Here is a 12,794-nt window from a genome sequence, read left to right on the forward strand (position 1 = left end):
TCCTACAAAAACGCGCTCTTACGCACAGCCCTCCCAGGCACACAACAGAAGATCAGAGAACACAAAGGAGGAAATGGAAAAATAATTCGCTTTGTCTGAGGAAAAACAGCTCTCCTTGAGGAATATTTAATTTAGCAAATATCAGCATGTAAGTAAAACAAACACAAGTCACTTCCAGGCTCAGTGTTTGTATATATTCCTGCTTCAATGAACTTGGGCTAATTTCCTTAAAGAGGGATTAATTAACTCCTAGCAAACAATTATCCACACGAGGGTTTACACTTCTATTGTCAACAATAACTCTTTAAGTATGCTATTCTTAATTTCTAACACCTCACTCATTTTGACATTAATTACATTACATACTATTATTTAAATGCTTTGTGTGTTTATAAATGGTCATCTTAATCACATTAAGGAGGTAAGCTATATTATTTTTTGTTTATACTTCTACAATTTGGCACAGTGGTAAGATTTAAACTGTTATTAATGTGCAAATTACTCCCCATAATTAAGACATGAAGTGATTGTGATTAAATTTACATACTTAGTATAGTTATGGAGAGAGAGGTAAATACTAAAAGAAAACACCTTAGTAGATGCAGAGAGAGATTTGTCGAGAAAGTTGAAGTAGCAAAAGAGCTTGAAATGATGGTCAGGAAGTCTAAGGCTGGTGAAGGAAGGAAGGAAGAGCCATTTTCTGTAGTTCTTCCAAATTTTTCTCATGAGAGCACAGGAACATCGGGCGGATGAACATAAGACACCAATGGTCCTCAACAGTAGTGTAAGAAAAAGCGCCTGGGAAATGCTGGGTATGTCTGAGTTTAACAGGTTTCCCTACAGACGGGACCTAGAAGAGCCTTTTCTACATCACCCCGTGGTATAAAATCTCTAAGGATTCAAAATAAATAACGTTAGCTCAAGGTACTTTTAAAAACTTTCCTAAGAGAGTGTTTGATGAGATAATTTGAGAGATTCTAAGCTTGTGAAAAATTCTGAGATTCCTGGAAGAGTAAGAGTCACTGTAGAAATTTCTTATGAGATCAGAGTCATATTACATACCACTCTCCTAATTTCCTTCCTCACCCTTTTATATAACTAGCTATAGGTCATTCCTGAACCTAGGAATGGAGAAAATGGGAAAACCTAAGAATAATCTGGAGAACAAAGGCTCACCCAGCTAAGATTCCATTTTCCTGTCAGAGGTACTTCCCACTACACATGGAATTCAATTTCTCCATCCTGACTCCAAGGAGGATCCAGTCTCTCTCCATTAACTCATGGCTGCAGCTTCCCACAAGGAAAATTCTAACAAAATCATGTGGGTTTTTTCACTGTTCTGCATAAATGTTTATATTATATACATTATTTCTTTTTAAAGAAAGATTAAGCTGTGACACAAATGTTAATTAAGGTAATATTTTAAGTTTCACAAGGGCGTAATTTTTTGCATATGTGAATGAGTCTAAATGCCACCGATACTTTTAGGATAAATTAGAAGTCTGAATAAAATTATTAGGTTAAAAATGATACCGACGTTTCTTAACCATTAATGATAAAAGCTGTAGCATATTACTGGCATTAAAATTTAAAATTTACCTCTTTCACTGGCATCATCTACTAGAACAATTTCTTCTAGCATGTGTCTTGGTGAGCGATTAATGACACTATGGACAGTTCGCAGAAGTGTGCTCCAAGCCTCATTGTGGAAAACAATCACCACACTGGTTGTAGGAAGATTATCTGGATACACCTTTGTTTTACACCTAGAGACAAAGCAAATGCCTTTATAAAAAGTGACTGTTAAAAGCATATTCAATGCATCTGGAGTAGAAGGGATAATAGAACAATAAAGACAGTTTGCTCTAGTGGTGGGACTCCTGGTAACTGTTCATTTATTTAAGTTTGGGTTAATGCTGCATGTTTAACAAATAGTACCTATTTAAAGTTATATGTTTAGACTTAAATTGTCTTAGAGATATGAACTAGTCTTAAAATTAGGCCCCTCTTCCTGATCAGTGTCTTCTGCTGATTCATTTTAATGGACAATGTACTAAGACTACATCACCAATCGGAAACTGAATGTGTTTCAAGAATCCAATTAGACAAAAAAAATCAGAAACACTAAAAGTCTATGCAGTTTAATAATCTAAGACAAAAACAAAAACAAAAAACAAACAAACAAAAAAAACCTTCCACAAAGGAAGAGAACTAATATTTACTGAGTATTTTGTATTAGGTACAGAAGCTTCCTAAGAATTCTGGGAGGTACCTGGAGCCACATTTCACAGAGGAGAAGCTGAGGACAGACATAAGCGGGAGTGGCAGAGCTTGATGAGGACTCACAGTCCGTGCTCTGTTCAACAAACGCTTGATGCTGCCTCCTCCATGGTGAAAATATATGGTAAAAACTACATCTAGACATACAACCAACAAAAAGATCAAACACACCCAAACTTATGTGCACAAAATCGATGTATCCGTTGTATGTTTCCAGCACTTTGTCAGGCAACATGGTCTCTCCCGCCAGTCTCATCTGCTATGGAGCTACCACACGGGTGAGAACGGTAACAGCAGTAGGCAAGTGGACATCAGGGGATGAGGTTTAGAACATCTGCACTCCTAAAAATGCACATGGAATTCTTTCATAGGTATCTCCAAACTCCAACAGTTGGTTCTAGCCTTCTCTTTCCACCTTGATTTCCAGCTCTCACAAGCTCCTCAAACCTCACGGTCTCTCCCATCTCATGTTATACCTGCCAGTGGGACTGGAGACAGGAAAGAAGGGGGCCGAAACCGAAGAAAATGCCAATAAGCCCCTCTTCTGAAGCGGCCATGACAGCCTAGCTACTGAAAGTGTCGCCCGAGCGCCGCTGGCTGGCAGCTGGAAGGAAGGAAAATGGGAGGGGAAAGACATGACAAGGGCCAGGGGCTGAAAGGAGGAGAAACAGAAGGAGGAGAGTTCACTGTGGGCCCATCAACACCAGTTCCTCCTCTCTCCAAAGAGGAAAGGAGAAACAAAAATGCTTCCATTGTCCTTCATTATATCCCTCTTTAGCCCCTACCATTGTCTTGATTCTCCCCTTCACAGTGTGCTCTCCATCTCCTTCTACTAGTAACCCCACTCCTACTCACAGGCCTACAGACTCCTTTCTACACCAGTCTGTGCCCCTCACCCTGGGTTCACTCCAAACCCCACTAGGAGCCACCACATAGCCTGAGGCTTGGTCTACAGCTCCTTTCCTCCAAGTCCAGGCCATAGAGGTGAGGCCCAGAAGACCAGGTGCGTGGCTTTGGGAAGGATAATGTGCCCTTAGCATTCCAAGTAATACTTCTGAGAACAGCTTCCCATTAAAACTGTTATGTTATAAACAGAGGCTAGGTTATACATTTATACTCAGTACTATATGCTTCAGGTATATCACAGGTGAGCAAGCCAAGACACTCATGTTTTCATCCTGAATGCCTGACTCACAGACTACTGGCACAGGACTTTGAAATCAGGAATGGGCCTGTTATGGGTAAAGGGAGCTCAGAAAAAGAGTTTCTAATATTATTTAACTGAAGCGTACTAAGTCATATATGATTTCTCTTCCCAAATTAATCCCACTCATTACTGCAGGAGAACTGGGAAGCAGAGATCAGCCAGAGCGACTACAAAGCTGCTGGCTTACCAAACAACAAAAGAATGAAATCAAGTGAGAACAGAAGATGACTAGGCAAACTGTGCAGTGTATAAGCAGTACCAGTAGCTGTGTGCACGGCTAGCAAGTGGACAGGAAGAAGAGGAAATTCTGAGAAGAGATTCTGCAGTAGAGAGGAAATAGGCCAGATTTATTTCTTGGAAGACACAGGAAAGAATTCAATTCTGAAACTATATGGAAAGACCATAAAGACAGTAAGAACACTGGAAATAGAGACTAAAATGGAAATCGTTCAGAGAGGATGAAAGAATCACAAAGTAAAGCACAAATCAGGATCCAGACAAAAAAGGAAAATAATTTCCTAAATCAAACAGTTAAATTCAATCAGTCAGAGAATACAGCGAATTCATAAATATAGCATAGGAAATATAGAGAAAGTATGAAAAAGTCAACATAACTGATCTCAGAACATGTAAGCCCCACCCCAACCTGGGAAATATATAGGGCACTCAAGGAAAACCAAAGATCCTTTCAGCCTTCTAGTTAAGTTACTCCCATGGAGGGACCAACTGTGCCCACCAGTAGGGAATCATTCTGAGGGTGGGAGTAGGTGGGAGTAGGGGATCATTCTGGGGGTGGGGGACACAGAGCTGAGGGTGAGCAGGAAGGCCACAGCTGTGTTACCAAGCAGCTTTTTTCCACTTTGTCCCAACTGAGTCTTTCATCCTGAGGAATGAAGATTAGCTAGTGTAGGACTGTGCTACTATTAAAAAAAGTTACATGCAGGTTTCACAACAGGGTATAGGTTGAGGAAAGAGGGAAAAGAAGAGGCTGAACTTTTTACTGAAATTATAATACACATACAAAAAGCAGACAGATCATAAGCATGAATGAGTTTCTAAGTGAATGCATCAGCACCCAGATGAAGAAACAGACTGTGACCTACCCCCCAGAAGGTTATTTTGTGCTCCCACCCAAAGTAACCAGTATGCTGGGCCTTTAGCATTACCAATGAATTGTCTTTTGTTTGAACTTTAATTTAAAGGGAATAACAGAGAGCAATAGTTCTCAAACTTTTGACTCATAACCCCTTTGTGTTTAAAAACTGATAATCCCAAAGCACTTTTATGTAAAGTACAGCTCCTGGTATTTACGTTACACACTGAAACAGAAAATCTTAAAACCTAAGACTCTACAAACATGTATTATCCATGCTATCATAGAGTGTGCCCATTATGGATTTATTGCCTCTTAGCTCCAAATACACCCTCCACTGCCTGCTCTGTGATCGTGCAACTGGCTCCTATAAGCATGTCTTCTTTGCAGCTGGCAAAAGGCATACGTAAGCTTTGCACGGCACACACACTCAGGGTGTTGGAGGGACACTGTAGGAAGTACAAATTTCCCTTCCTGGTTCCAGCACACTTCCATTCTTCTTCTTCCTGCTTCGGCGCTGCCTGTGAAGTGGGAGCCGCACACCCAGATGCATCAACCCCACTGAGTTTCAGCAGCACCCACCCTCTTAGGCACATTCTCAGTCTCTCAGGTACCTCAGCAGCTGACTTCCCAGTTTTGGCTTTCTGTACTCCAGAAGCGTGGTTCCTATTTCCCAGTTCTGGCTCTGATTTCCTATCATTAAGCCTGTCTGCCAGCCCTCACTCTGGAGGGTACTGCGTGCCAGGTCTCACCAAGGGTAACGAGCAAATTTCTCCACCACCCAATGAGCAGCAAATAGGACTTCTCCAACGCGGTCTGAAGCCCAGCATCAGGGAGAAGGCTCCCTTCAACGTTTGTCATTCCCTGGTACTCTCAACCCTAGGATATACTTCATAACTATCTTTATGCCCTCACAGTCAACCCCATTATATTAAAATTTTCTGTTCAAATTATTGTGTGATTTCTCTTTCCCTGCTAGAACCTGATTCACACAGCTTCTCAAACTCCATAGTGCGCTAGCTGAAGGGTAAGAGTGAAGGGGGCACATAAATGTCTTGGTAACACTATGAAAACTTTTTGACCTTGCAGGCTCCCTGAAAGGATCTGAAGGACCTCCAAATGTCCCAGGACCATACTTTAAGAGAACGACTGATACAGAGCATATTCTCTTGTGTCTCAATTCTTTCCTTCAACACTGCTTGTATATCATCCCCGCTGATACGGGCGAGCTTATTTTTACTGCTGCACAGTACTCCTTTAAAGGAATATATGTGTGTATGTGTGATATATGGATACACAATACCCCCCCCCCACATACAGATATCATAACTTCTTTTCTATTCTAATATTTATGGACATTAAGATACTTTCCAGTCTAGGCTACTATAAACAGTGCTGTGAAAATCACTCAAGTACATGTCTTCTGGTGACTGCATGTATGCATTTTTGTGTTACTGGACAATAAGGTATACACAGGCTCAGCTTTAGTAGATACCAAGAATGGTTTTCCAAAGAGGATGTAGTAATTTCCACTGTCACCAGCAGTGTGTCATAGTTTCAGTGTTCCACATACCTACCAACAGTGTCATTTCTTTGAAGGGGGTAATAAATTCTCTGAGTTTTAACAAATGCATAGCTTAATAAAACCACCACCACTTTTAGGAAACAGAACAGTTCCACCTCCAAAGAACCCCTTTTATTATCCCTATATAGGGATATATAGTCTCAACCTCCCCTACATGTAACCCCTAGCAACCAGTATCTGTTCTCCGTTACTATTGTTTTGCCTTTTCACAGATACCCTATAAATGGAATTACACAGTGTGTAATCTTGGAGACTGGTTTGTTTTACTCGGCATGTCTCTGAGATTCACTGAAGTCCTATGTGTCAAAAGTTTATTTTTTTATGAAGAGTGCATCAGAAATCTCATCTTTCAGTGTCTTCATTCACTAGCTGTTTCCAGTTTAGGGCTGTTATGAAGAGTTGTTAGTTACATGCATTCAGGTACTGATTTTTATGTGAACATGTTTTCATGTTTTTACCCCTATTTCGCTGGGGTAAATATCCAGGGATGGGCTACTGGGTTACACAGTTTAAATTTTTTTTTTTTTAAAGATTTTATTTATTTATTTGACAGAGAGAGATCACAAGTAGACGGAGAGGCAGGCAGAGAGAGAGAGAGAGGGAAGCAGGCTCCCTGCTGAGCAGAGAGCCCGATGCGGGCCTCGATCCCAGGACCCTGAGATCATGACCTGAGCCTAAGGCAGCGGCTTAACCCACTGAGCCACCCAGGCGCCCACACAGTTTAAGTTTTTAAGTATAATTCTGAAACTGCTGAACTGTTTTCCAGAGACTGTACCATTTTGCATTCCTACCAGAAATGTATGAGAGTGCCAAATGCCCTGATCTTTGTCAGCACTTGATACTGTATTTTTTGGTAGCCATTTAAAGAGGCATAGAGTGGTGCCTCATTATGGCTTTAATTGGCATTTCCTTGATGGCTAATGTCTTTTCCTGTGTTCATTTGCCATCCATATGGTATCTTGGGTAAGTGTCAAGTGTTTTGACAACATTTTAGTGCTTTCATTTTTCTTAATTGGGTTATGTTTGAGAGTTCTTCATATATTTTTGATACGAGTCCTTTGTCGGATGTATGGTTTGCAAATATTTTCTTCCACCCTATAGCTCATCATTTCATTCATTTTTAAAAAAGATTTTATTTATTTTTTTGACAGAGACACAGCGAGAGAGGGAACACAAGCAGGGGGAGTAGGAGAGGGAGAAGCAGACTCCCCGCCAAGCAGGGAGCCCAATGCGTGGCTCGATCCCAGGACCCTGGGATCATGGCCTGAGCCGAAGGCAGACGCTTGATGACTGAGCCACCCAGGCGCCCCATCATTTCATTCTCTTAACAGTGTTTCCATCAGAGTGAAAGTTTTAAAATTTGATATTCAACTTAACAATTTTCTATTTTATGAAATGATTCTTTTGATATCATGTCTAAATACTCTCTGCCTAATGCCAATCCTGAATATTTTCCCTAAAATAATAAACTTTTAGAGTTTAGATTATCCAATTTGAGTTAATTTTCAAAAGACACCTGAGATTAAGGTTGAGATTCTTATTTTTGCACATGGATGTCTAGCTGTCCCAACACCGTTTGTGAAAAGATAATCTTTCCTCTAATGAGTGGTTTTTACACTTTTGTCGAAAACCAAATAGTCATATTCATGTGGGTCTATTTCCGAACTATCTCTTCTGTTCCACTAGTCTATATGTCTGTCTCTTTGCCAAGAGCACACTGTCTTGATTATGGTAGCTTTATAGTACATCTTTAATTTGGGTACTGTTATTTCATCCAACTTTATTCTTTTAATAAAATATTTTTGCTATTTCCTTTGCCTTTCTGGATATATTTTTAAATATCTTGCTGGGATTTTGAATGGAATTGCATTAAATCTATATACCTACTGGCATAGAACAGCCGTCTTACGCTGACGTTCCAACAGAGCTAGAAAGTGGAGGCTTCAGTTCTCTAACTCGGCTGTGCACTGCTGGTGCCTGTGTCTGTGCTCTAGGACCAGCAGCAGGAGACAAGAAAAGAGAAGCATGGGAGATTCTACCCAGGCTCTGGAGACCAGATATCCTCTGGTCAAAGAGATTCCCCTCCCTCAGCTTTAGTTGTTTGCCTGGCACTGCTCCCATGGCTGGGCAGCCCTGGCAACAACCCTAGGGACTGGGAGAGCAGAGAAGGGGAAAAAAGAAGATACAAAAATGGGCGGGGGGTTTTCTCCCCTAACCCTTAAGAAATCCTGTTCTCATGCCTCAGAACAGAAAGAGTGGGTTTCTCTTGGGGGCTCTCCTTTCTGCACCTGGTACATACTTCTGAGTTCTGGAATGCCTTCAAGTACAATGTTGAATAGAAGTGGAGAGCATTCTTTCCTTGCTTCTGACCTTAGGGGAAAGCTTTTAGTCTTGTACTACTAAACATAATATGACACTAAAAGCATAATACAAACTAATACATTTGACTTTATCAAAATTAAAAATTTTTGTGCTTCAAAAAGTACCACTAAGGAAATGAAAAGACAAGACACAAACTCAGAGAAGATATTTAGAAATTATTTATCTGATAAAGGAGCTGTATCTAGAATATATAAATAACTCTTACAGCTCTGCAATAGGAAGACAATCTAATAAAACATGGGTAAAAAATCTAGAGAAATTTCACTGAAGATACAAGAATGGCCAATAAATACATGAAAATATCCCCAATATCATTAGTCACAGGCAATGAAAACGAAGATCACAATGAGATACTACTTCACGTGCATCAGAACATCTCTAAGAATAAACACAGGTACAAAAAAATGTTGGTGAAGTTGTGGAGAAACTGGAATGCTCAGACATTTTGCAGGTGGGAATGTTCATAGTGCAGCCACTTCGGAAAAAAGTTTGCCAATTTCTTAGTTAAAAACAAAGTTACCATAATGCATAGCAATTAGGAATCTAGAAGAAATATGAAAACATAAAGAATAAAAGAACAGTATAAAGCTTGTTTTAAAAAGCTGTTCTCTCCCCTACCATTCTGTCCCTGTAAGGAAACCACATGCAATTCTTTGACCTCTTTCTCTTGGTATTTACCTCCATAATTCTAAATACTCTATCTGAATTTTTATTTGCTGATTTTTTTCTAGTTCTAGATATTACATATTAACTTACTGCAGAATGTAAGGATTTATTTCCCTCCTATCCCCATCCTAACACATACAATTGCTACTCCCTCGAGGTAGTTGTATTAGAAATTTGGTTCACTGTTATTTAATGTTTATATAAGGACTATGTAAAATGCTACTTATAGCTGATTCGTATAATGTGAATACTTTTCCTTTTCTCCATGACATTGCCTTCCACTTTACCCTAAGTTATTTTTGCCACTTTTCTTTATTTTCTATATATCTATCACTAATTCAAATCCAGACTCTCAACAAATCGTTTAAATAGTCCCTTAAGATGTTCCGAAGCATGAGCTGTAATATGAATGAAATCGTCTTAAAGCAATCCCTCCTGAAATTTTCTGGGCGGGTTGCCTCTGTGCCCGCACCACTGTGGTCCAGGGCTTTCCCTCTGCCATCCTCACCGGGATTCTACTGGCTGTCCTGCACACTGAATCTCCTGTCTTTCACACCCCATGCCCTTCTCTTCACTGGTTTACTCCTTTGTTTGTCAGAGAGCACAGACTGAGAAAGGATGAGGGGAGATGGGCAGGTTTTTGAAAGTATACCATCACTACCATAGTGGACAGATGCTTTTAGTGAGTGAGTTACATACTGGAATGGAGCTGGAGTTGATTGAAAAAATCCCTGGTTTTACACAATGAGTGAAAACACAAGTCGTTTCATCTATGTTTCCACGTACAACAGTAATTAAAAGATGGCCTACATAACAAGCATTCTTGTTATAAGTGAGTGAAAGAACTACTGAATTAACTCTAATGCATGAAATTCACAGTGTGGTCTGAGTTAGTTTGAGTGCCTGCCTGAGTGACTCAGCAGTGTTTTGGGAAATAGAGAGATTATTAAATTTGCTTAGGATAGTTATCATCTCAGCAAGACTGGGCTTACCAGAGAATCAATCCACACAAACACCTAACAATTCAGGAATGTAGAACAACAGAAGTGCCATGATAATTACTATTTATACTATTTTGCAACTGTTAAATTCTCATTGTACTTATTTTAGCCTAAAATAAATGGCTAAAATGGCATTACGAATTTTTACGCATTGTCTCACTCTATCCTCACAACAACCGTAAGACAGAGGCACTGTTCTCCCAGTTTTACAGATAAGGAAACCGAGGCCTTGGGAAAGGAAAGAGCTTTATGCTAAGTCCAGGTGAGTATGTGTATATAATCCAATTCTCTTCTCCATGTTCCTTTCAGCTATGATTTTTAAAGTACTTGTCATCCACTAAAGTTAGCCTATCACTACCATTTACTAACGACAAGTCAGCATTTCTTAAGGTGGGCCACCTGTCTGGCAGTGTCTGGCAACATTTTATAATTTTTCCTCCGTGTACTGCCATTCAGACAAGATCAATGAAGATCCTTCATACAAGTGATGGCAGAGCACAGTGATTAAGATTACACGTTTTGTCAATGATAGATTTCACTTGGATCACTTATTAACTACACTTAACATAAATCATTTAATCTCCCCAAGTCTGAGTTTCCCCATCTGTCAACTGGGCATACTACTATTTTACTCAACTGCTTAAAAATGATAATGTGTGTAGTGCCTGGTACATAATAAGCACTCACTAATTGGTATTTTTTTTTTTTTAAGATATTATTTGACAGAGAGAGACAAAGTGAGAGAGGGATCACAAGCAGAGAGAGTGGGAGAGGGAGAAGCAGGGAGAGGGAGAAGCAGGCTTCCCACTGAGCAGGGACCCCGATGCCGGGTTTGATCCAGGACGCTGGGATCATGACCTGAGCCAAAGGCAGACACTTAACAAGTGAGCCACCCAGGCACCCCTGGTATTATTACTTTTTGAACATCTGAGACTAATTACATAGGATGGAATTGCCACATTAGATGACTTGGAATTTGCCTCAAAGCTCCTTCCCTAAGATCACACATCATGAAAGTTATTCTTTGATTTTCACTCTTCTTGACACTTGAACAATGTTATTCTTTCCCCCAGTTTCCTGCAGGAAATGTGTCCTTGGAAATCCTGCAATAGAGTAAAGGCTCCTGGAAGGCACAGGATGGTCGAGACACTGCCAACCATACTACCAGGTAAGCCCACGACTTAGGTCAAGCAGGGCTTTTGTGGATTCAGAAAAGGGGGTTAAAAAAGCTGCCCTCCTGGAGCTGTCCACACCACTTATACCTCCACCTCTGTAAAGTAGTCTGAAAAGTACCTGTTGGCCAGCTTTGCTCATCTTAGTGCCGAGATAAATACAAATCTCATGTTTCTTATTGCACATTTCATTATTAATACACTGCAGAAGCCAGACAATGCTTAGTAAAAAAGAATGGGGTAGAAAAGCATGCTTGTAATGGCTTTTCATGAAACTCGCACTTGGACCTAGAGCTTACTCTGTGAACACAGGTCTTCTCTGGTTCCTAGGTGCCAGGAAGTATTCGAAGCACCACAAAGCTTCACAACAGCCCTTGTTATATTTCTTACTGTACGGATAAGGATTCTCAAGTATAGAAAGGTCACTACCTCTTCCAAAGCCACAAAGCCAATAAATGGCAGAGCGAGACCTGGATTTAGCCGCTATCGAGATATTAATGAGAAATTCATTATATGTAACTCAAAAAGGGACAAAAGGGAAAAAAAGTATAGACTGAGAAGTTCTAGTCTATGCATATGAATAATTCTAGAAGAACAAGCTGAGGGAATGGTAACACAGCAATATTTAAGATTACAGCCAGAAATGTCCCAGAATTGAAGAATATGAATGCTCAGATCAAGAGTACATGATGTGCAGTGAACATGTAGATAAAGATAAGTCCACATGTCGAAAATTACAATATACCCAGGTCTTACTACTAAAGGAATAAAAATAAAATGTGCAGCTTCCAAACCAAGAGATAGAAAAACATGAATACTAAAAATTCTATCAAATGGAACTATATCAATTAGCAAGGCAGGAAGGAGGAAAAAATAAAATGGTGAACAAAAAAATAAGATTAGGTTTAACTTTATGAAACTCGTTTTCACAGGTCTAAAATGGTTGAATATCAATTTCATATGGTTCAACCTAAAAGAAATCCAAATTTAATAGTCACAATAAATGTAGATGCATCAAACTCGCCCATTAAAAAATGACTGGAGTGAAATGAAAATATAAATCCAGCCATTTAATAGAGATATACATAAAATAAAATCACAGATGGCTAAAGAAATAGAAAAAAAAAAAAAAAAGAAAAACAGACATACCAGGAAAATGTTAAACAGACTAAATGTAGTATAGCAATATCAAAACCAGGGTAAAAAAATTAATACAGATATAGTGAACACTGGGTTTAAAAACAAGAATATACTATCAATCACTGCATCCAATGATGCAGCCTTGAAAAATATAAGAACAAATTGAGAAACTGTCAAATCCATAATTATAGGGGAGGTTTTTTAAAAATACAAATTAATCAGAATCTAACACATCATGTACTAAGAAACAGAAAAAACACGAGAAGTA

General features: G+C 39.5%; 1 protein-coding gene across 2 annotated transcripts in view; it reads right to left on the reverse strand.

Annotated features, from left to right (window-relative positions):
• Positions 1-12,794, reverse strand: part of GALNT1 (polypeptide N-acetylgalactosaminyltransferase 1) — a 122,729-nt gene that overhangs the window by 27,269 nt on the left and 82,666 nt on the right. For both annotated transcript variants that reach the window (XM_047697122.1, XM_047697123.1), the window contains exon 5: positions 1,600-1,766. In XM_047697122.1, coding sequence (XP_047553078.1) covers positions 1,600-1,766 — 167 coding nt within the window. The remainder of the gene's footprint in view (positions 1-1,599; positions 1,767-12,794) is intronic.

This window comes from Lutra lutra, chromosome 12 (assembly GCF_902655055.1).
Source record: "Lutra lutra chromosome 12, mLutLut1.2, whole genome shotgun sequence".
In the NCBI taxonomy this organism is placed as follows: domain Eukaryota; kingdom Metazoa; phylum Chordata; class Mammalia; order Carnivora; family Mustelidae; genus Lutra; species Lutra lutra.